The following is a 24157-nucleotide window of genomic DNA, read 5'->3' as shown; positions in this document are numbered from 1 at the left end:
CAGGATTTTGCCCTTTTTACAAATATTAAGGGCATTTCTTTTGTCTTTTGTGCTTTATAATCAGGTATTACTGCTTAAGGTCACATTATAGAAAGAAATGCACCTTCACAGCACTGTGATTCTAACTGTAAAAATGTACAATGTACTGTTTCTTCTTTTTTTAACTGATTTCTCCCTTCATTTAGAGAAAGGTTAAATCTGAAGTGTAATGCTTTGCAATCAGTATTTGACACAGCTATGCATTGTTAAAAGCACCACCCAGCAATGCAAATCTTTGTTTTACATTCATAGCAAAAGATCAGCACAAGCCCTTTGTTTTTATGCACATACACTATGGAAACGAAAAACAAAGCTCGTTGTGTTGACTAGCTCACATTTATTTGTGTTACTGAAATCTAACACAAATCTTGGCAAATTTATGTATACAGTTACAGAAATTTGTCACCAAAGTATAATAACAAGCAATACAAACCTTTGTGTTATTTTTCACAACTGCCGAAGGAAACATAATTCGTGTGAAAAAGAATACAAGTTTGTGTTGATTTTATACCATTATTTGTGTGTCCGGACAGTGTTGAGTATATGAGACACGTAGAGCGTTTGCAATGTGTGTTGTCTAAGTCTTCCTGTATTAAACAAAGATTTGATCTTTTTCTATTAATAACAGCGGTGATGGACAAGACGATGCAGGAGAACTTGACTTTAGTGGTCTCCTGAAACGTAGGTGAGAACCAAGTGATGCAGTGAGCAGGTGTGGATTGCAAACCATTAGGTTCGCACACAGAAAAGAGTCAGGTGTAGCATTAATAACTTCTTAAGAATTTTCTGACCTTTCATTTTTTTCAATGTTTCTAACTATAATTCTCATAATATGCAAATATTCAGTTAATTGTACCTTTAAGTGTGCAGAAAAGAAACCTCAGATTTGAGTGCACTGGGAAAAAAAAGTGAGCCACAACCTAGAGAAGCCAATAACATTTAGTTTACTTGCTATTTCTTTTGTGTTTGCATGGAGGGTGTGTGGGGGGACATTTTCCTACACAGGGATGAGCAGTTCAGAAAATTGAGTCTGGTGCAAGAGTAAAAAACTGCAAGGGTTAAATTTACCTCTTTGGGTACATCTTAATTTGATTTTATAAGCATCCTGATATGAAAAATCATATATCATGCTTTCAAACCGTAGACATTGGTATTAATTCTTGTTATCTTTCAGTTTCAATATGTTCACACAAATGTTCAATGGTGTTTTATTTAACTTAAATGCTTTGACGGAGAAAAACTTGGGCACGTGTTTCTCCGGTTTGCCTTGAAAAATCTGGTGTTATGATAGTTATGCCTCTAGCTATTTCAGATCTTAAACCCAGTTTAGTCTTTTAAGAGGTTAAAACAAGAGAGTTAATTTGTCATTTTTTCAAATTTATCACAGAAATTCTAGATGCCATGGAAATCAATGGCAACTGACCACAGAGAATTGGAAAAGGAACTAGATCCTTTATCTCATCTACCACTTACTCTGAAAGAGGAAAACCCAATATGCACTATTAATTACATTAAAAGTTCACAGTGGGCTCACGATGAGGATACTATTTAAGCAACTAAAGCAAATAGGAAAGGCTGAAGGTGAAAGTAGGCAGTGAAAGAATTATCTGAACCAATTCAAATCCACCAGGTCTTTGGTTTTTTAATCTTCTCATCCCTAATTAGGATCTGCAGTTTGACTTTTTATCATACTAAAACAACTTACCATGACAGTTCTCATGACTGCCTGTGGGGTGTTTCATTAGCAACATGAGAGTTGCATGTAAGAGGTCTTGGTGTTTTTGTGGAAAGAGAAATGTGACTTAAGAGTCATTATCACTTCACTAACAAGTAACTCACATGTTTTGTAAGATAAATACTGTATAGCCATATAAACATGGTATACCTATCGTGTGGTTAATGGGCAAAGCAAACTTTTAAACAGCATTATTTGATATTGGTCAAATCAGTTCATCATCTCCTTGCTTCAGGCACTGAAATGCAACCTCATACTTCCAAGCATAATTGAATAAGCCCCAGTGTGTATATATTACTACCCATTTTTATGAAGACAAATGCACGTTTTCATTTCAATTTTTTCAAGAGACAATGTGGCAGGTGCAATCCTTCTCTTGCATGGTTATATTTCCAAGGAAAGAGCTAGAACTTTTCACCTGTGGTGCATAATACTTGAAACATGTTTTTTAAAAAAACCTAAATGCATAGAATCCATATTCTGCCTATTTTCTAATTTCGCGCTGGTCTTGCAGGAAGACAAACTAGTCCTTATCTCAGTAAGCCACTCTGTGACTGGTTATGCTTCATCAATGCAATGGATCAGTAACGGCACGAAATTCCAAAAGGCACAAGATCTCAAAAACACTCAAACATTTAGGTCCTTTTTTAAAAAAAAGTACATCTTTCAACAAAATGCACATTTTCGGGGAAAAGATCTGAAAGCGATTTTGTGGAGAGGTCAGTCCGCCTAGGAAATACCAAGCACTGTTTGCCCACTACCCACAACAGAAACTACTGTGGTTTCAGAACGAAGTTGGTTTGCCCTACGTGTCAAAATTTGTTCTCCAGTTACACCAGAGGAAAAAAGAGTCTGGAATTAATTCTTTCAAGCTGGTTGAAAATCAGGATACCCTAACCGATCCTTATTCTCAACTACTGCCTGATTTAAAGGGGTACATGATCTGGATTCCCACGGAGCGTACCTCTCCTTAGCATGGCCAGGCGTTGCATGGCAAGCGGCCAGCCCTGGGAGAGGAGAATGCCACCCCATGGGGTGCGTCAGCTTTTACATATGTTTGCAAGCTGATCTCCACTCGCTGCCATGCAGAAGGAATCTCGCTGAAACGCCAGTGTTCACTGTACACAGTCACCCTCCAGAATGCATGAGCACAGATAAAAGTAAAAGGAACAAAACATAAAATTGCATACCTGAGATTGTCTAACAATAATTCTAAGGTAACGATGCAAGTATTTGAAAGATTCCTCAGTGAGAAGCTTTTTTTCCTTTTAAAGTAACACTGGCATATTATGAAAATGAATAAAGCTCATGGATTAAACAGCAAAGTGGTTTTCCATAGTTCCTCATCCAATCATGCAGACATTCTCTGGGACCCCCAGTGCTTTTTCTGTTTATGTTAAAGAAAATTCTCTGTCAGGCTTGATAGAGCTCAGCTCTAACAGTGTCTCACTCCAAAGCTCAGTCTCTTTTTATTCTCAAATGTTTATTTTCTCCCTCTGTTCTCACACGTACTGATTTCATTAGGCCAACCAGATCAAATCAGAATGATCCTGGTCTGATCCTAATGAATTTACAGGGAAAAATGCCTAGATTTCTGCTCCGATTCCCAGATTGTTCAAGCAGTTCACTATTTTGAGCTGTCAATCTCAAAAATTATCATTTTGTTTAGGATGCTTCCATTGTTCTCTCATTTAATGGCTGCCATTGTGAAAATAATTACACTTCTCTTTATTGGTTGTCTTAGCCTGGAGTTGCAGATAGTAAATACGATATTGAAACTTCTGTATAAAGGTGATGATATTCACACAGGCCTCTGAAAACACTTCCTGCTCTTAAGACTGAGATAAACATGGAAGCCAACAGATCCATCTTACAAGTTCAAGCTGGTGTGGAAATCTCCAGTTCCTATCCATATGCCAACTTTAAGTAACTCTGAGAAGCACTGGTGTAACTATAAACAGACCCAGATTCCCTTGGATTTCAATGTCTTTTCATTGGTCACCCCTAGTAACAGCTACCGGGACTCAGGGTTTGAAAGCATTTGTATATAATTCCGAAATGCACAGATTAGACTCAGATCTCAGTGGTGCCATCATAAATTGTAACTGATTCCACTCAAGTTACAGCAGATGATAAAACTGATTTAAGTGGGATTAGCCAATCTGCTATTATAGTCCTACATTTTCAAACTGTATTTTTTTAAACAATGAAGCGATATAAAAACTCTCATAACTGATTACATCAGAAAAGATCAAATTAAAAATTATATCCAAATTTCACCTTGAAGAAGTGTAAAGTAAGTTGTGAATGTCATTCTGAGCTATTCCACTCATACTGAGTGAAATTAAAAAAATATGATGGCAGCCTTCAAATTTTGATCAAAACATTTCTAACCTCACCATAGATTCAGCTTCACCTTTTTTATGGTGTGATAAAGCCTTCCTAACTCTTCTCCCATAATTTTATTTTGCTACTGTTAGGGAGATTAAACAGCAAGAAGAAGAACCTGAAGTAGATGTGTGGGAGCTCCTGAAGAACGCGAATCCCAGTGAATATGAGAAGATTGCTTTTCAGTATGGTATCACTGACCTGAGAGGCATGTTAAAGCGTCTGAAGCGCATGCGCAGAGAAGTGAAGAAGAGTGCAGGTATGGATAAGGCAGAATATTCTTATGTTCAGTAGTCAAATATGAGCATCCACCTTAAAAACCCAAACTTGCTTCCTTTCCATGGAAGGGGACTTGCACACTACAACTCAAGCCTTATTACTGCAAGGAGTTAATCAGAAGGCGGCTTTGGTCCACTGTGGTTAGCGAAAACACCCTGTCCCATTCAGTGCTACCAAAAGGGTCACTCCCTCTTGGCCAAACAGTAGTTCCAACTGGAACAAAGTCCCGCAGTTGTGTGGAAAGGTGTTACTGGATTAAACAGTATGGAAATTAAACCTTGTGTTATCATTAATATCTTCTGCTCTAAAAGAGAGTCACTCCAAACACATTGTTCGCTCTTCATGATTTCATTTTGCACTTAACCTGACATTCATCTGAAATCCCACTTCTACTAAAAACCCTCCACCCTGCACTGGGTGAGGACATTCAGGCCTGTCCTGAATAGCATGAGTGGTGTAATATATATATAAATATAGATATGTGTTTATATGTATGTGGATATATATGTGTATATAAAATATACGCATATGTTGCATAATACATATACACACATGGACACACATATTAATACAACCACCATCCGTTACACTGTTGTGGCATTTGCTTGCTCCTGGAGAGCATTTCAGATCTGGATGCAATATATACACCTGCTGTTCCACTGGTTTCCTGGAGGAGTCCCTTTTGTGTAGGCGAAATCCTCCACAACTCCAGCTGTAACCCAGCTGCCTGATATACCCTCTCTCTTCATCCATTACCTCACATCATAACAAGCGCTATGTTACTACACACTCATTTTTGTTTATATTTTTCATTTGCTGGTAGATCTGATTCTAGGCAGAGTTGAGTGAGGGAGAAATGGAGTCAATGGGCTTTGGCTGAGCCACTGGGGCAGTTTCTGTATCCAGTGGAGCTCTCTAAGGGGTCAAAGCCCACGAAAACTCCTCACCTTCCCGTAGGAGTCTGGAGCAAGGCTGGAAGCTGGGGCAGGAATTGCGCAGCTGGCAGGAAGAGCTGTTCCCTACCCAGGCGCATCACGTGGAAGTGCTTGAATATTTCACTGGGAAAGGGGCAACTCTTAGCACCTGGGACCAGTCTGCCTGGTCCTTCTCCCCAGTTCCCGGTTAAGTAGGATGGAGCTGCCAGCCATACCAGGACTTTGCAGTGGATAGGGTTTTCCCTACAGGAGGGGCTCCAGACGCTGGGGAAAATGTCTGTAGTAGTGACAGGATAAAAGCAGGGTGTTCTTCCTCTCACAACACCTTTATTATGAATTGGAAACATTAAGAAACATTAAAAATCCTTTTCAGATTTAATAGCTCTACTCCTGTTGTGTCAATATATTCAGTCTCCTGCAATCAGACATATGCATGATATAAACCATAGCAGAAATTGATTACTTAGCTGTGGGTAATTTGTTTGAGGCACCTTTTATTTATTTACTTTTTGAGCCACAGATACCTGCTCCCCCGTGTCTAACATTTCTGGCTGGCAATATCTAAGTGTTAAAGTGTTTTGAACTGATTGAGTTGCACCTGGCCTCACCTTGCCCAGAACAACTAGGCCTACATTTGCACATCTCAAAGAAACTTTTTGAAAAAGCCCCATTAGTATTGGATTCACAGACTGACAACTTTTGCCTGGTTTCAAATATTTTTGCAAATGTTTCGCAGCTGTAAAATTTATCACGTGGAACTGCAATGTACATCTTGCAACCTACAGAAAGAATCAGGAAAGCTAATTTGGCTTTTAGACAAACCAATGTGTTTATTCTGATAGTGGGAAGCTCAACAGGAATTTTAGTTTAAAATTCCCTGTTAACTTCCGTGGCAGTGCTAATAGTGAAGTCCTATGTAACAGATTAATTGTAAATGATTCCATGGCACCAGCTGTATACCATTTTCTTCTGACATAGCACTTCTCAGCAAGCTGCCAAACCTACGTTTACCCAACGCTATTCAGAAACAATCACACTGCAAAGTCATGAAGAGACACTAGCTTCAACTTGGTCAGGATAATCAGATCTGCATAGCTTTGCACTTATTTTAATGTTTCCAGAAAATAAACTGATTCATGTGGACTAGCCTAAGAATATAGAGTGATGCATAACATTGTGTGCATGTAGTCTGACAGATTTTACGAGATTTATGCAATGTCATTTCAGCATTCATATTCTTGTTTTCTGATCTTCTTTTATAATAACACTTGGCTTCCACAACAGCTTTTTCCAAAGGTCTTGATCCTGCATATCAGGTGGACAAAGGAGGTAAAGTAAGGTTCATGGTGGAGCTAGCAGATCCAACAGTGGAACTCAAGTGGTATAAAAATGGCCAAGAAATACGACCAAGTGCAAAGTAAGTGGTTTTATTGTATGTTAGCAATAAAATGGGTACACATGTACTTCCTTGACAAGTATGTTGCATAGATCTATCTCTTTGCTGAGCTTGCACCGATTTTATTTCTGAATTTCCTTACATGTGAAAAGTATGTAAATGATGCTATATGGCTCATGACCCAGGAAAGTCCACTGTATGCTAAATGTTAATGCAGATTATCTCCTTTGCCTCAAGAGAAAAGAATTAAAGATCCTCGACAAAACATGGAGCCATTTCCTACTCAGTAGTTTTTAAAAAAATGGGAAGCACTGTGAGTAAATAAATCTCTTGTCCTCAGTACTATGTCTGAAGGAGGTCAGACTCTTTCTACAGTAGTTGGTGCTAGGAGGAGAGATGTTTAACAACACATACTTACCCACTTGGCTCATAAACCACCTGAGGAAAGGGGAGCGAGGTTTGTCTCACCTTCCACTACCCCGTTAACGCTCACACTGAAGTCAGCACCATGCATTAGCTCAAAGTGACTTCAGTCATGTGCAATTGGTCTCATGTACCCAAGCTTCTTCATCATCTGTGTCATCTGCATATAGGTTTATGTTCTGGCTTTATCTAGAAGAAATGGCTTTTCAGGTGCAGAAGCTTGAGCACAGGTAGAGTAATGTCTGGAAATTGAGCCTAGTCCCTAGTGTGGGCACAACCAGCTCTTACAACCTGGTGCAGAAAAATCTCATTCCACAGTCAGACACAGCTAGAAATGACGATGTGCAACCAGTAGTGCACAGCAATGTAATGTTTCTCAGCAGCACAAAATCCTAGCAACTTTCTCCTCTGGGTCTGTGAAAAAATAGTAATTAGCAAAAGCCCTCTTACAGAGAAGGGGAAGATTTCCTTCATTGTGTTGCTGCAAAACTGAATGAAGGATTTTGATTAATATTCATAGTTGTCAACGATGCATAATAAACTGGGTACCTTTTCTTTAGCCCCTGCCATGAGCAGTTCAGAACTGTTTTGCAGGCAGCTATATGGATACCTCTCCAGGAGAAGGACCTGGATTGAATGCTCCAGTGCATTTCTTCCAGCCTGCTGAAGCAGCTGTCAGATGCTAATGAGCTTTGGCTATTACAAACCTGGAGCAGATCTAAACTGGTGACATAAAGGTGAAAGGCTCCATATCCCATTACCAAAACCCCATATCCCATTACTGATCTCTTGTGCCATCTGGCCTACCAATAATATTAACTTCTTAACTTCGGCTATTATTATACTTCACAAAAATGTTAAGAGTGTTGGAATGAAGATGGTGTCCTCTTACTGGTTATTTTCATCTTTACTCATCTAGAGTTTCAGGCTCCATTTTACCTGCCAACCTTCAGAGCCTACTCCTTTTTTTTTTTTTTTTTTATTTTTTCATATCAGCCAAGCCTGAGATTTTTGGAACAATCCAGAAGATGCTTGTTGTCACTCTACACCAGAACTCTTTTTGCTAAAATGTCTATGACAGTTCTGTTGAATCTTGGAAATTGCTTCTCAGGACAATTTTTCTAGTTCTACGTAAAAAACAGTATTTTCACCGCTAATAATCCTTAAAGCACTTTCTACATAAAACAAAAGGGGTCCAGCAGTTTTGCTAATGTGTCTTTGCTGCATTCCTATTCAAACAGATACATTTTTGAGCACAAAGGTAACCAGCGAATTTTGTTCATCAATAATTGTACGATGACAGACGATGCTCGCTATTACGTAACAGCTGGTGATGAGAAATGCTCCACAGAACTGTTTGTGAGAGGTAACTATGCAAAGCTTGCTCCTATTTCACCTGCTGTAAATTGGTGTGGTCTCTTTGGCTGCAACAGAAATTAACAGGGAGGATCTGGTTGAGCTTATTTTTGTATTTGTATTAGCAGCCCTTAGGATCACTCTGTATTTCTGTGATCCCTGATCATTTTTTTTCCCTCATCCTATATTTAGTAATATAGTGAAAACCCTGAAATGGGGATATGGTTGATTTCATACTGTGCATTGGGATCTAGAGGAGCTGTGGTCCCCTTCATAGTTTTAAAGCCATTTTGGGGGCTCATTTGTCATAGCGTTGGCTTTCCCTAACACCACAATTAGGCACGTGGTGACCCTGATACTCTTGGTCCAACCGATCTGTTTCAAGCACCCTCAGATCAGGCTGTCTAGCAGATATTTTTCATTCCATCTGCACCAATTTAAGGGAAGATTCTATCAAAAACTATGAATGGGTGGCCATTTCTTCACCCTTTTTGCTCCCACAGTGTTGATAGTCTTACTGATAATATTCATGGCATTACTCACATATGCACAAGAAAACAAACAGAAAAACAAAACTTACAGTGAGAGAAAAAAATCATCAAATATTTCAGAAAGCTATTTAAAATAATGGAGCCCATTACCCCTATAAATATATGAGGGTAACTGTTGTACAATCTCTTGCTGTTAAATAAACTTGAGTTTTGACAGCAGGAATGGGTTGGACCAATAAGGGCACCGTGTTATGTCATCAGGTCATCTTATGACGCATAACAGTTTATAGGACCTAATGAAAGCACAGCTTTATGAGAGGGATCTGTGGGAGGCGAGAGGGGAATGTCAGCTTTTCATGTTGACCTGTCTGGACAAAATGTCAATAAAACAGGATGCAAAGTGGGTATTAATCTGAACAAATGTTATTTTTTTATTTAGCACATTTGCTACTAGCATTTTAATGAGCAATTGCTTTTCTGATTTAAGGCAGAAAAAGCTGCACTGAGATTGATAGTAGAATTTTAAAGTAGTACCATCTTCTATAGCATGTTTTTGAAAACCTCTTTCATTTAGTTTTCTCTCTCAGACTGTGAATCTCTAATTTTCTCTTCTCAAAGATCCTCCAATTTTGGTGACCAAAGGCTTGGAGGATACTACTACCTATGTTGGTGAACGAGTAGAACTGAGCTGTGAAGTGTCTGAGGATGATGCAAATGTGAAATGGTAAGCCACACTTTGAACAGATACTGTTTTCCTTGAGAATAAAACCCAAAATATTTTAGTTGTAGGCAAAAATGTGGACAGCTTTTTCCATACCAGTAAACCTGAAACTTGTTAAGAAAACCTCAGGAAAAGATTATTCAAAAATGTAGCAACAGTAAAAATACCCTTACACATTCGTGGGTGACTTTGTTTAACCTTTTCTTGTGTCTTCAGTCTTACAAAGTCTTCTCTGGAAGTTTCAGTCTCTGGGAGTCTTATTTGCACAGGACTTCTATTGGAAAAATAATCATTCTTTGTTTTCCATTAGGTTTAAGAATGGTGTAGAACTTACCAATGAACCTAAATCTCGGTATCGAATCAAGGTTGAGGGTAAAAAACACACTTTGATCATAGAGGAAGCTGCAAAAAATGACAATGCAACTTACTCAGTAATGACAACTGGAGGCCAGTCAGAAGCTAAGCTTTCTGTTGATTGTAAGTATCATCCACCTTGCTCGTGAATTCATATGTCACAGTTTACCAGCTTATAGAAATAAATAATTTGCTTGCCTTTTCCTGCGGGTTTAAAGGGAGACTTAACTTCCATACCAATTTCTTTGCTGCTAATCTCCAGAACAGTGACTTTCCTTTAGACGTTGTTTGCAGTAATGGCAATGAACTAGTCCTGCTTGAAAACTCTTACTGCGTTAAGATAGAAAACAAAGCTATCCATCCAAAGATATAATAGGCTAACAAAGCGAAATTTTCAAGGGAAGTATCTGCTTTTCTTCAATCCTTTCAGGTTTTCACAGGAAAGCCAAATCAAGGCTTTTTAGCTAAAATCAGAAAAAAAGTATGTTGGGAAAATAAGCAGTTCTATAACTAGGCATACTGTTAACGGGCATCAGGGTCACTTGAGCTGAACTCATAGGCACAAAGACATAAATATGTAGCTCCCTCAGTATCATTTGTGCAGCATCTCTTTAAAACGCTGTTTAAAGCATTAAAGTGAGTTAAAGCAGTTCAGCAAACAAGAGAACAATTAGTGTATGAATTAAGCTTAGTGGCCAGTCAACCTTTGCCACCAGCCTGGCAAAACGGGTTGAGATCTGCAGTCCCCACTTGTGACGAAATACTTTGTTAAGTTTCCAAATTATCTCGTATCAGCTGGGAGAGCTATGAGAGCAGTTAGATCACTTTTAGATCACAGGAAAGGTGGATTGTAACCCCTTCTAGTGCATAGGTCTGGGGACGCAGGTCTTTCACTTCTTGAAAGTTTCTTACTGGTGTCGTGGTTTAGGCCCAGCCGGCAGCAGGGCACCATGAGGCCTCTTGCTCACCCCTCCCCCAGCGGGATGGGGAGGAGAAGTATCACCAAAAGCTTGGGTCGAGATAAGGACAGGGAGTGATCACTCACTAATTATCGTCACAAGCAAAACAGACTGCACTTAGAGAGGGAATTCATCTAATTTATTACTAAGCAAAACAGAGTAGAGGAATGAGAAATAAAATCAAATCTTAAAACACCTCCCCCCACCCCTCCCATCTTCCCGGGCTCAACTTCACTCCCAGCTTCAACCTCCTCCCCCCTCAGCGGCACAGGGCGGGGGGGCGGGGGATGGGGGTTACGGTCAGTTCAGCACACGTTGTTTCGGCCACTTCTTCATCCTCAAGGGGAGGACTCCTCTCATCGTTCCCCTGCTCCAGCATGGAGTCTCTCCCACGGGCTACAGTCCTTCACAAACTGCTCCAGCGTGGTCTCTCCCAAGGCGTGCAGACCTTCAGGAGCAAACTGCTCCAGCGTGGGTCCCCCACGGGGTCACAAGTCCTGCCAGCAAACCTGCCCTGGCGTGGGCTCCCCTCTCCACGGGTCCACCGGTCCGGCCAGGAACTTGCTCCAATGTGGGCTTCCCACGGGCCACAGACTCCTTCAGGTGCCTCCACCTGCTCCGGCGTGGGGTCCTCCATGGGCTGCAGGTGGAATCTCTACACCCCCTCATCCTTCCTCCATGGGCTGCAGGAGGACAGCCTGCCTCACCATGGTTTTCACCACGGGCTGCAGGGGGATCTCTGCTCCGGCACCTGGAGAACCTCCTGCCCCTCCTTCTGCACTGACCTGGGTGTCTGCAGAGTTTCTTACATCTTCTCACTCCTCTCTCCGGCTGCAAAAGCTCTCTCTAACTGTTTTGTTTTTCTTCTTAAATATGTTATCACAGAGGCACTGATTGGCTTGGCCTTGGCCAGCGGCGGGTCCATCTTGGAGCCGGCTGGCATTGGCTCTATCAGACACAGGGGAAGCTTCTAGCAGCTTCTCACAGAAGCCACCCCTATAGCCCCCCCGCTACCAAAACCTTGCCACGCAAACCCAACACAAATGGACTCTGGGGGATAGAAACATCCTACTCCAGCACCTAAACACCAGAGAGGGTACAGCATTCAAATTATGATCCTGGGCTTAGTTCTTCTACTGCCAATAGCCATGGAGTTTCCCCAGTCAGGGCATGGGTATTTTGGAACACCCTTTCTAAGGTACCAGACTACATGAAAAGAGGTTAATTTATGTAGCTTACACGTACATATTACTGGTAATTCAACATGAGAACTTTATTATTGGAGGCATTTTTCTGATTTGAAGACTATCGTGATGGCTAGTAGCAGCTCTGTGATAGAATCATGAGCTACTGTTTGATAGTAGCACTAATATCTCCGCCTCTGTTTTCCTAAGTGAGACCACTGAAGATATCACTTGCACTAGAAGACCAGACTGTGAGGCTTGGACAGGAAATCCACCTGAAGTGTGAGATATCTGAGAACGTGGAAGGGAAATGGTACAAAAACGGGCAACTGATCGAAGCTAGTGACCGTGTAAAGCTTTATCACAAAGGAAGGTAAGCCTGTTGTGTATTGACTTGACTTTTGATGGAATGACACTGCAGAGATATGCCAATATGTGGATACTTCACTCAAAATTATCTGGTAATCAAGCCTAGCCTCTGTCCCTCAAACATATTTATTTTTATCATCATAAAAGCCATGTCTCCTTTCTCCCTTTCATCTTTTGCCTTTTGGCTGTGGAGGACAATAATCAAATCCTTGATCCAAGTTCAAGCTATTAATTTTTATTGACATTGCTGTTGCTGTTAGTATGAGATATTAAGTAGTAAAGTAAAATAATTGTTAGACATTATTAAAAATATATAGCTTTTAAATGTCTGGGGTTTTTTTAGCTTCTGTTTCTGTCAACTCAGACCACATATCTCTGCCTGTGCAAAGTATGTGGAGATATCAGGTTGCTTTGCGCTTAAAATCCATCCTTTTTCATGGAAAGCTTGTCAGTTTAAAGCAAAAACCCAAACCAGGTCCTACCTTTACCTACGTCCCCTTCACTTCAGCCTACCAGACCATTCATAGAGCAGGGAACTGCACTTGTGAAGGTGTTCCTAAACGGGTTATGAAATTTTTGCATTGACTCCATAATGCTCACTAAGTCGCAGTAAGGGACAAGTGCCAGCTGTGCAATGACCCCTTGGATTGACATAAGGTGAAGGAGCTCCCCACAACCCATGTAGGCCCATAGGGTGAAGGAAAGGGGAGCAGGAAGGGCACGGAGGTGAGTCCTACCTTGAACAGAGCTCAGACATAGCAGGTAATAGAAGAGCAAATACATCATCATACTGGAGGATGCAGTTAGGCATTAAGAGCAGCATATGTTTTGCTCACTCATTTCTTTATTCTGGCAAGCAAATAGTAGATTGGATCCCATCACAAAGATGGTCTAACAGAAGTCAAAATATTCCCACAATGGGATCACCTAAAGATTTCTTCTTGAACAACCAAATTACTAGCTAATGGCATCAGCACAGAATCCTTGTATCAAAGAGATTACACTCCTGTATTTTTCTACTTCTGTGTTCAAACAAAAAATTTTGGAATTGGTTACATTATTTGGTGGTTGTCTCAATAATATTTTGTACAAATCACACAGTATTTAATCAGCTAAAATACCACTAAGCAGACAGCAAAGGATTTTTGTCAGTAATTTTACACACTTGCACAGAACTCCTAAACTTTTCACAGATTTTTCCTTATAGTTTCAAGGAGTCTTCAAAAATAATTTACATTTATTTCTGTTTCAATTTTTTACAGAATCCACAGATTTGTCATAGCGAGCGCTGCTGTTGATGATGAGGGTGAATACATGTTTGTACCAGATGCCTATAATATTAATATTCCATGCAAAGTGCATGTTGTGGGTAAGTATATGTCACAATGATTTATATATAACACCTCTTTCTCTGACCTTTGGAAATTAAAAGCAATGTGAAATATCTTTGATTACAATCAGTTAGTTTCCTCTGAGCAGGCATCTACCACAGAAAACAGACCTGTTTCATTGGGAAAGTGCAAGTGAGCTAGTCAGGGAGCACTTTGCCTGTGCACAGGATCTGCTCATAGTTTACAAGCCTGGGAGAGCTCCTGGAGAAGGCTTCTTGATGTTGAATTCCTAGACCTAGACCACTGTTAAGAGTTTGTGTAAAACACCTGTTGCTATCCTCTTTTCAGATATACAGTGTTGTCTTCTTTGAAGAATTGGCTCGCTGACATTGCAAAATGTGATTTAGTTTGGTAAAAGATTAGTAAAATAGGTACATATTTACCTATTCCCTAAATACATTAAATGATACCTAGGGAGCAAAATGTTTCTGGCCAGCTTGTATTCAGTCAGCAAAACAGAAGGCTTGTTAATGATCCCAGTCTTTCAAACAAAAACAAAACAAGGCATTGGCTCTTCCCACAACAACACCTCACTGGCTTTTAATTGCAACCAGCAACTTGGAAGTGAAAAGGAGAGCAATATAAATGACCAAAGTTTTAGAAAACATGTTCTGTGATTGAAGCTGAAAGAAGTGGGATATCTGTGTTACAAAAAATATTGGCAAGGTTTAGGGAGAATGAAGAGGGAAGGGGTACTAGAGGGATATGCCCAGTGACATAACTTCCAGTTTAAAAAAAAAAAAAAAAAAGTTGTAAGTGGATATTCAACAGTTGTTCTCCATGCTCATGGGGTACAATAAAACTGACCGTTTCATTTTCAGAAAGAGGATTTGGGTTAAGAAAAGTTTTAAACTCTAAGAACAGTGATGTCTGAAGCGTGGTAAAAGGTGTTGTAGAAAGCCTGCAATGGAAATTCTCAAGAGCCACTTAGAGGAAATCTCAGTTACTTGAATATACATCATTCTGCCTCAGGAAGATAGATTTTCATTTTTTTTTTTAAAATCATCCTACTATTCCAAAATTTCTATGGTGCCATGATTTACTTTTCATCAGACAACTATTTTCTTAAAAAGAAATTTTCTTCACAATTTTTCTTCCAAACAAAAAAATCAGTTGACTAAAAATACCAGGAAAACACAAAACATAGAATACGTTTCTCTATGTTGCAGACCTATGCCAGGTCACTGAACTCTCAGAGTGGCAGCCACACAGCAAATTTGCACAATCTCTCCTTTTTCAGATCCTCCTAAACTCCACCTGGACGGTCTTGGGGAAAATAACACTGTGACAGTAGTGGCAGGAAGCAAACTACGACTTGAGATCCCCATCACTGGCGAGCCAACTCCAAAAGTCATGTGGAGTAAAGGGGACAAGGTACATCGTCATTATAGGTGTTTCTTTAGAATCACAGAATCCTTTAGGTTGGAAAAGACCTTTAAGATCATCAAGTCCAATTGTTAACCTAGCACTGCCAAGTCCACCACTAAACCGTGTCCCTAAACCATGTCATCGACATGTCTTTTAAACACCTCCAGGGTTGGTGACCACTTCCCTGGGCAGCCTGTTCCAATGCTTGACAACCCTTTCGGTGAAGAAATTTTTCCTAATATCCAATCTAAACCTCCCCTGGCACAACTTGAGGCCATTTCCTCTTGTCCTACTTCTTGTTAATTGGGAGAAGAGACCAACACCCACCTCACTACCACCTTCTTTCAGGCAGTTGTAGAGCTTAACAAGGGTCTTTTTCCTTCAAAAAATAACCTTTAACTTTGTGAAGATATTCATTTTAATGGCAGAAAATAAGGAGGAAATGCATTTTATCTAAAAAGCTCTTCTCACTTAGAAATGAAGGGTGAAATGGATAACTATTATTTAGTAACTTTTGGGTCTTTTTGAGGAAAGGCTGAAATTAATGAAGGAAAAATATATGGTTTTGCTATAAATAAATTGTAAAGAAGAGTGACATATGAGATGCAAAAGAAAACTAGTGAAAATCTACCAAATGGCTATTTTTTCTGTACGTACTGCCCAGAATGGCTGCCACGATTTGTCAGTAAGCCATGGTATGGTCTGGTTTTGAAAAATGAATGATAAATTCTGATCGAGTGTCAAGTCTCGAATGAAACAATAGGCTGAGCAATTGGTGTCTTGCATCTGGTGTCTTAATACAAAACTCTGCAGATCAATCCCTGACTGTGTAATACCAAAAAAACACTTTTTGCATTTAAATCTTCATTGTGGTATGTGGAAGCTGGAACATATTATTATTACTGGATTCATCAGACCCTATCTGGTCAAATCTCTGACTACTATTTTTCAAATACTAATTGTAGTATCACCACTGTGGACTTGTCCAAATAGGGGATTATTCTAGGAGAGCTCTTACTCCAAAATATGTGCCAGAATTTGAAATCTGTGAGGACAAACTACTGACCGTTACAATCACTTTGACCTTTAAACTGAACGAATTACAGTTTGATCTGACTTTTGGGAGAATGCATTACTCTTTTTCCATCAAATTAATGACAGGTAGTGTTGACAAAAGCATGTTCTTGCTCACAGGACAAGTAAGCATAGTGCCTCTTCCTTTGAGATGCAATGGCTGAACTGTGTACTAAACAGTTACTGTATTTTAAAGTTAGCTATTTGTCCCTCAGATATTTTGTAATTTTTGTGATCATTAGGTGACTGAAATTCTGAGCTTTAGTGTGTTTTTTCTTACGGTTGCTTTAGTATTTTTGCTGAAGTGTCCTGTACTGCATTTGGATTTTATTTTTGAACATTTTGATTCTCAGATCCAGAAAATAAGACTTTTCCCTCTGCTTACTTTGATTCTTAGTGGCTCACAGACAGTGGAAGAATACGGGCAGAAACATACCCAGACAGCAGCTGTCTGGTCATTGATACAGCTGAGAGGGAAGATTCAGGTCCTTTCAGAATTACGTTAAAGAATGAGGCTGGAGAGGACACGGCTCTAATCAACATTAAAGTGGTTGGTAAGTCATGTGGAACAGTGCACGAGCCATGTCTTTTATCACAGCCCTTTTCAATAAATGCTGCTTGAAGAACCCTACTTTTCTGCACCCCAAAAGAGAGAAATTCCTCCTGTACCTGAAGGCTCTCTTCTGTAGATGCTGTCCTCCCTAACTACCAAACTTGTAGATTCTCAGAAAACTTCCATTTCCCCGTTTGTCCCCCTTTTCAGATGTGGAATTGAGGTGCAAGGATACCAAGGCCCAGTGTACTGCAGGACACAAGAGGGAGTTAATTATCACCCCGCTGCCACCTCACGCTGCAGGGGCCAAACTTGTGCAGTTGCCTCAGGCTGCCCTTAGCACTCCCTGTTCTCCATTCTCCATGCGACTGTGGGCTCTGTCTTACCACATGCCCTCAAGTGCCTCTCAAGTGTCTTGACCGTGCTGAAGAGCTTGGCATTTATCCCTTCCCAACCACCTGCCAGGATCCACAAAGGCCTTTTTTCTCTCTCTCTCCTCATTAGGAACTCCTGTTGCACTTCAAAAACTATTGAGAGTTGTTTCTTACTTGACATATTTTATTTCAACCTATGCAAAAAGAAGATACCTTTTTTAATAATATTTACTTTGTTTACAACAGATGTCCCTGATCCTCCTCAGGCACCAAACGTGACTGAGGTGGGTGAAGACTGGTGTGTTATGACCTGGGAACCTCCGGCAAATGATGGTGGATCACCCATCTTAGGTACATACTTTTCTTCTTTTTATTTTTTTTTTTTGTGGTGATGCTCTAATATAGACAGAAGACACAAACTCCAAATAATGGGCGCCATAGGATCACAGTTTAGCTCAGGCCCTGGAGAACTGCACTTTGAATATCCAGCTGCAAGAATGTTCTACCCAGTCTTCGGCTTTATCAGATACCTGGTTTTCTAATGCTTTGAGATTTGTGATTTTGTATGTTGCCACATTATCAAACCCCCTGCTTGAAAGGCAACCTCTTATAATACCAAACTTTGAACAGTTACCCTGTTTGAATGTTAGCAGGAATTTCAGAAACAATTTACTGTGTAAATTGGAATATCTTCTAATACATTGAACCGCGAGGAAAGTCAGGGGGGCCCAGAGGCCAGCAAATCAGGCCCTTTTCACTCTGAACTAAATACAGCAGTGTTGTACGTGAAGTCCAAAAAAAGCTGTACGTGGCCATGAAAGCCAAACAGGTGACTATCAGATAGCTTGCAATGGGAAAAAAATTTAACAATAATCCCTACACCACTCTGAGGCTAGAAGGTGATATTGAAGTGTATCCAGAAATAGCACCATTGGGCAGTCCAAAAATAGACCCCTCACTATTGAGCTTTATGCCACCGCTTACTGTAATAATATTTTGTTTGGTCAATAGGATATTTCATTGAAAGGAAAAAGAAACAAAGCTCCAGGTGGATGAGGTTGAATTTCGAACTGTGTAAAGAAACAACTTTTGAGCCAAAGAAGATGATTGAAGGTGTTGCTTATGAAGTCCGTGTATTTGCTGTTAATGCAATAGGCATTTCCAAACCAAGTATGCCTTCGAAGGCCTTTGTTCCTTTAGGTAAGTAATCAAGAGCATAGAGATAGGTACGCAGGTACGTAGATAATGTAGAAAATTATCCTTGATACATTATTACAGTCATCTAATTATATAACTGTAGTTCTTGTTGCACCTGTGTTGCTCAGAACCTGTCTGTATTAGGTGCTGCATAAACTATATGTCTATTCCTGAAGGATTTATAGTCTTTTATAAACAAGAAACAAGGATGTATAGACAGAAAAATGGTTCACTACAATAAAATAGTGACATGCTATAGGTGAGCCTGATATGGTCAATACTATGGTCAGGATGTTTTAAGGACCAGAACTAAAAGTTCCATGTTCTTGTGTATCATAGGTACCTCCTGAGTTAGTAGAGTCAAACTGTTGCCAGTCAAACTGGGAATTTAGAGAATTGATAAACATGGTGGATTATAGTCTTGGTTGTTTTGTGTGTCTTTTTCCTGCTATAAGTTCAGTCAGGCATTGGCCAAAAATGGTCAGGAAAAGTGACCAGAATTCTAAAGATCACTATTTGCAGGCTGCACTGTACAAAAATGAGTCTTTCATTTTTTCGCTATTTACATTTTGCTGTTACATAGTAGCTTGCCATTGAAAAAATGTATGAATGTTCACAAATAATCCATACATTTCCATTAAAAAAAAAATCATAGGTATGTGATTTATCATAAAGGTAGAAATTTATGGAAAAATTAAATGAATTTGCCCAATATTGCAACAAATCATATGATAAGATACATTTGAATAGTCTCTAATTTCACTCTATGCCTCATGGATCCCCATTAGCTGAAGTAGGGGCTTTTTTCCCAGAAAGGATTCAAATATTTTCAATGTCCTTTTGCAGACAATCCAGATTAGGCTAGGTCATATTTTATGCTATTCTACATGTCATCTTATTGCTTTGTATTAATGAAACAGCTAGAGGGCCTTGTCATTCACCTAGTGACAGACTAATCTGGTGGCCTTTTCATATAAAGAAACAGATTTTCAAACTATCGTGACAACCACAAGTCCCTGTAAAAGAAAGGTGCCTTGTTCTGTAGGCCAGCAAAGATTCCTACCTTGCTCAGCGGCACCCCCACAATGCAGAGGAGGAAGAAGAAGGTGGCCATTATTGCCACAGCATGCTCTCCTCTTGCCGGAAAATACCTGCAGTTGTAGAATACGCTACTCACAACTTCTCTGCTTTACCTTCCACCATTCTTGGTCCTTCTCACTCCTCAGGCAGCAGGAATTTAACTCTGGTTTAGGCTGTGAGCAGATATGGGATGAGGTACCTGCTTCTCCTAGTTTGGTCCTAATTGGGAAAGAAGTGCCAGGGAGGGTTGGAAAAGCCTGGCAGGCAGGATTTAGCCTGTCACCTATGATGCTCAATTAGAGGAATACACACCATAAATGCAAACCTTTAATTGTAACACATTTTTCTGCCTTCTCCCCGCTGCCTGCTTGCTTCAGCTGTTACCAGTCCACCGACTCTCCTGGCAGTGGATGGAGTGACTGATACCTCAGTTACAATGAAATGGAGGCCACCAGACCACATTGGAGCCGCAGGGTTAGACGGCTATGTTGTAGAGTACTGCTTTGAAGGAAGTAAGTGACGACGACTGTGGTATGTTACTCATAGTGAAAGTAGGTGAGAATTTCTCAAATTTTTCTCTACAGGTGTCAGGTACTCTTACTTTAAGGCAGAGGCTAATCAGTCAGAAAACCTCAAGCAGCAGGGTTTTGTTCAGGATTCCTTTTGTTTGTATCCCAGATCCTGCATGTTAATTGTAGTTCAACCCATTTTACATTTGATCTGAAATCCAAATCGAAAGCCATATAATCTGTTGTAGGGCACCAAGTACCATGTAAACTCCTATCCTCTTTTTTGAGCTAAATGAAGAGTTGATGCAGTAAAGAGTGGATGGATGAATGAACAGGAAATAATGAATGGCTAGAAGTACAGTCCAAAATATGTGCAGGTTGGCTGGGTTTTAGGGACAGGAGATCCTCAGTGTGGTAATCCCTATTTTGACATATTACTAATTGGCTACTTAAAGTGCCAGTTCCCAATACTGAGGACAGACAGCCTCCCCAGTAGCTGGCTGTAGAAGTTATCTAGACATGCAAATTTCATGTTTGGATATTGAATTTCTCCAACATTTCCATGTAGTTAGATACAGGATCTTTAACTATGTCCATGTAAGACATAAATCTATACAGAAATGAAGGAGAAAGATAAAGATGTAAGAGACTGAATAAACTTATGAGAGTGAACTAACAGGAAATAGGGAAATATAATTTATATTTTACAACTAAGAGTCTTTGGTGAACAGGCAGCAGAAACTTAGCATTTGCCAGCAGATTTTCTTCTGGCATCAAATGAAGTCTATTTTCAAAAAGTAAAATCCACCAGCTCCTGGGTAAGTATGAAATAGACTGGAGCGGTATGTGCAATACCCAGCCTCTGTGGGCAAATGCCAATCAGTGGGACTCCAGCAGTGTTGTGTGTTTGGATGAATGGGACACAGTTATCTTCAGCTCCGCTAGCTGCTGCTCTTGACTGCGCTGTAAGTCAAGTGATGAGTTGGACACCTGTTTTCATAAAGGCATTTATTTCAATGAAAGATTTCCATGAATGCAGCCCACAGCCTGGAGACAGGTAGAGGACAGAACTTGTCTTTCACACTGTCACGTGTTTCAGATTCAGACAATCCAGGAAAACAGTAGTTCACAAAAGTGGTCAGATACCACAGGAGCAGAGTGCCCTCAGCTCTCACTCAGGCAAGTGGGAGAGGGAGTGAAGAAGAACCACTGGCTTTTCTCAGGAGCACTCAGCATCTTGTAGTGTTGAGCTGAATATCTGTAAGGAGCAGGAACAGACTGCAAGAAGCTCAGAGGTCTGGAGAAGATTACCTGAAGGCAGACACACCTGGAATGGTAGGAAGGGTTTTCCTTGTATATTGGGAGGGAGCTGCGGGAACAGCTCAGAAGGAGTACGCATGCGGTCTTACATCAAGATGCAGCATTCCTATAATGTTTCCATTGCACAGGCAAGATGTATGGGAATATAAAGGGAACTGTCAGCGCAAGGACTTCAGTGTATGCTGTATATTATGCTCTGTTTAGCATTGGTAGGATGGCAGGGGAAAAGTTAAAAGTGTTTGTAATATGTCACTGTCATAAAACCCTTGACATTACAGTATGTGATTTCCAAATTAGGATAAGAAATATATAAACAGTAATGCAAACTATGGTGTTCAAAGGAATCTTCCAAATCTATCTTTTAAGGACTATTAGACAGAAGATCATTGTATACCTGTTGAATGGAACAAATTCTTTACTTTTCTTTTTTCAGATAGGTTTAAAACATACGAAGATACAACAAAATGGCAGTCAACTCTGTCATTTTATTGTTACCCACCTCAGTTAAAATACAATGGGTACAATGTATTTTACATAGCTTTCTGAGTGTTTATGTATATCTATATATGCCTCCTATATATGCATATACATCTATATATACACAATTGACATTATTTATGTATATATGTTATGAAAATGGTTAGGAAGAAGCAAGCTTAGTAGAAAATACCAATTAAAAAGATGTGTTATTAAAACATACATCCTTTTCTCTATGTTCAGTCCTTTTTTTCTTTCTTGCAATATCTCAGTGCCTCCTTTTTCATTCCTTTCAGTGCCTGTTCTGCCTCAAACTAATTTCTTCTATACTGTTTAATAACTCTTTTTAATTTCAAGGTACTTTTTATGACTATCTACATTCATTCTGCTGTTCTTTTCTTTTAGTTATCTGTTTGTAAACTCATTTGTCTTTACCTTCTCCATACTTTCATCATTGTCACTGAAGTAGTTTTAAAGAGGACTTTTCTGAGACTTCCTTATCATAGCAATCATTAGTAGAAATCATAATCTGAATATAGGAAGGAAAAAAAAAGTTATAATTTAGAGTAATCATGTACCATGAGCATTGGTTTGGCTTTGCAAAAATTGGTATTTGCCTTTAGTCTGAACCTCATAACTTGATCAACATGGTGGACTCTTGGACTTCCTTAACTGTGGTAGCACCTTTAACAGCTCACTGTGTGTATTACTGAACTGGAGTCTCATCATGAGTATCAGGATCTGGCATTGCATAGGTGTGAATAACGTGAACATAGAACTCCCCTTCCCAGGGCTAGTTTGCAACATCCAACTTGAATCTCTTGCTGTGGTGATGTGGAATAGACCAAATCTTGTTGACACTAGAGAAGTCAATTCCTAGTAATATATGCTGCCAACTGCTTCTTGTTTGACATTTCAGGAGTAGTCTGATGAGCTTGGCCCTAGTTTTCCCTAGGACACTGTGTTTATGTGCCTTTAAAGAGCCATCTGCAGATGATCTGTTTTCATAGCCAGTAAATAAGCACTCCGGAGAGTCTCTGTTGGCTGAGATCTTTGCCAGTGGTACACATCCAGGGCCATGCACAGATGCTAGAATAGTATTTTTACTATACTGAAAATAGCCACCTCCAGGATTCCAGGAAATGCAGGGCAGTCATAGCTTTGTCCAGGAAACAAAGCCTCAGTGATCATATCATATATGTCATCATCCATGGTTTTGGCCTTCTTTAAATTTCTTTCTATGGTGCCTTTAGCTAAATGTGTTCTATTCCCCAATTTTTTTCCAAGACATCTCTTTTTCTGTCTCTCTTACTCAGATTTCTTCTCTCAATTTCTTCTCTCTTCTATGATGTGTTTTCTTCTCCTCCTATACTTTCTCCCATCATCATTTTGTTTCATTTATCTCTCTTCAAAATGTTCCCTTTGTCTGTTTCTTTTCATCTTTCCAGGGCTGTGGTCAGGCCCAAAGAAACAAAACAACTTAATCTCCTCTTCCTTTATCCTTTAGTTTTTCTGTGAGCATCATGCATAACTCTTCTTTGATCTAGATGACCTCTTCCCATCTCTTTCCTCCCTGCAGTATCCCTAAATACGGGTCCTCTAAATCTTTAAAGCCCAGCATCTATCTTTGCATACTTACTAACAGGAATTGCTAACCACTGACAAAATGCTCCATCTGTGTGAAAGTGGGTGTCTCTGATTAATTTTAAAGATGGATTCTCACAAGGTATATCGACAGATCTGTCTGAGGAATTGATGGAGCCACCTTTTAACCTGGAAGGTACAGTATTCAACAAAGGATATAAATCTTCTTTAATGAAAGAAACACTCTCTTCATAAAAGTAAAGATAAATAAGTCCACAGAATTTGCTGTAGTCCGTGTATAAGGGGAGGGGGACGTCTTCAGAAACAGTCATTGATTGCTAGAAGCTGAAAGCAGCAGCTTAAAGGAAAGTTTAATGCCTAAAAGTAAGACCTGCAGTTATGAAAATGTACCACAGTATTGCGCACTAAGTCTGCAGGGCTCTCTAGCTTATAACAGTGCTCTTATCTTCTGTGCCAATATTATAATGCTATCTTTATCTGATGTGGAAGGTATTGATACTGACTTGCTACCGCATAAATCTGACTGCCAAATGTCAAGGTGCCAGCAGTGTTAAAGTGATCTGTTTAGAGGACGTGGTGG

At 39.8% G+C, this 24157-nt stretch overlaps 1 protein-coding gene across 3 annotated transcripts in view; it reads left to right on the top strand.

Annotated features, from left to right (window-relative positions):
• MYBPC1 (myosin binding protein C1) overlaps positions 1-24157 on the top strand; it is a 78896-nt gene that overhangs the window by 37148 nt on the left and 17591 nt on the right. For all 3 annotated transcript variants that reach the window (XM_054810961.1, XM_054810951.1, XM_054810972.1), the window contains 13 exons: positions 668-724; positions 4255-4421; positions 6661-6793; positions 8437-8561; positions 9661-9766; positions 10074-10240; positions 12471-12633; positions 13892-13998; positions 15261-15394; positions 16860-17016; positions 17636-17740; positions 18401-18589; positions 20044-20178. In XM_054810961.1, the coding sequence (XP_054666936.1) occupies positions 668-724; positions 4255-4421; positions 6661-6793; positions 8437-8561; positions 9661-9766; positions 10074-10240; positions 12471-12633; positions 13892-13998; positions 15261-15394; positions 16860-17016; positions 17636-17740; positions 18401-18589; positions 20044-20178 (1745 nt within the window). The remainder of the gene's footprint in view (positions 1-667; positions 725-4254; positions 4422-6660; positions 6794-8436; positions 8562-9660; positions 9767-10073; positions 10241-12470; positions 12634-13891; positions 13999-15260; positions 15395-16859; positions 17017-17635; positions 17741-18400; positions 18590-20043; positions 20179-24157) is intronic.

The sequence above is a fragment of the Grus americana genome, chromosome 1, assembly GCF_028858705.1.
Source record: "Grus americana isolate bGruAme1 chromosome 1, bGruAme1.mat, whole genome shotgun sequence".
NCBI classification, from domain to species: domain Eukaryota; kingdom Metazoa; phylum Chordata; class Aves; order Gruiformes; family Gruidae; genus Grus; species Grus americana.
This window is presented reverse-complemented; position numbering and strand designations above follow the sequence as displayed.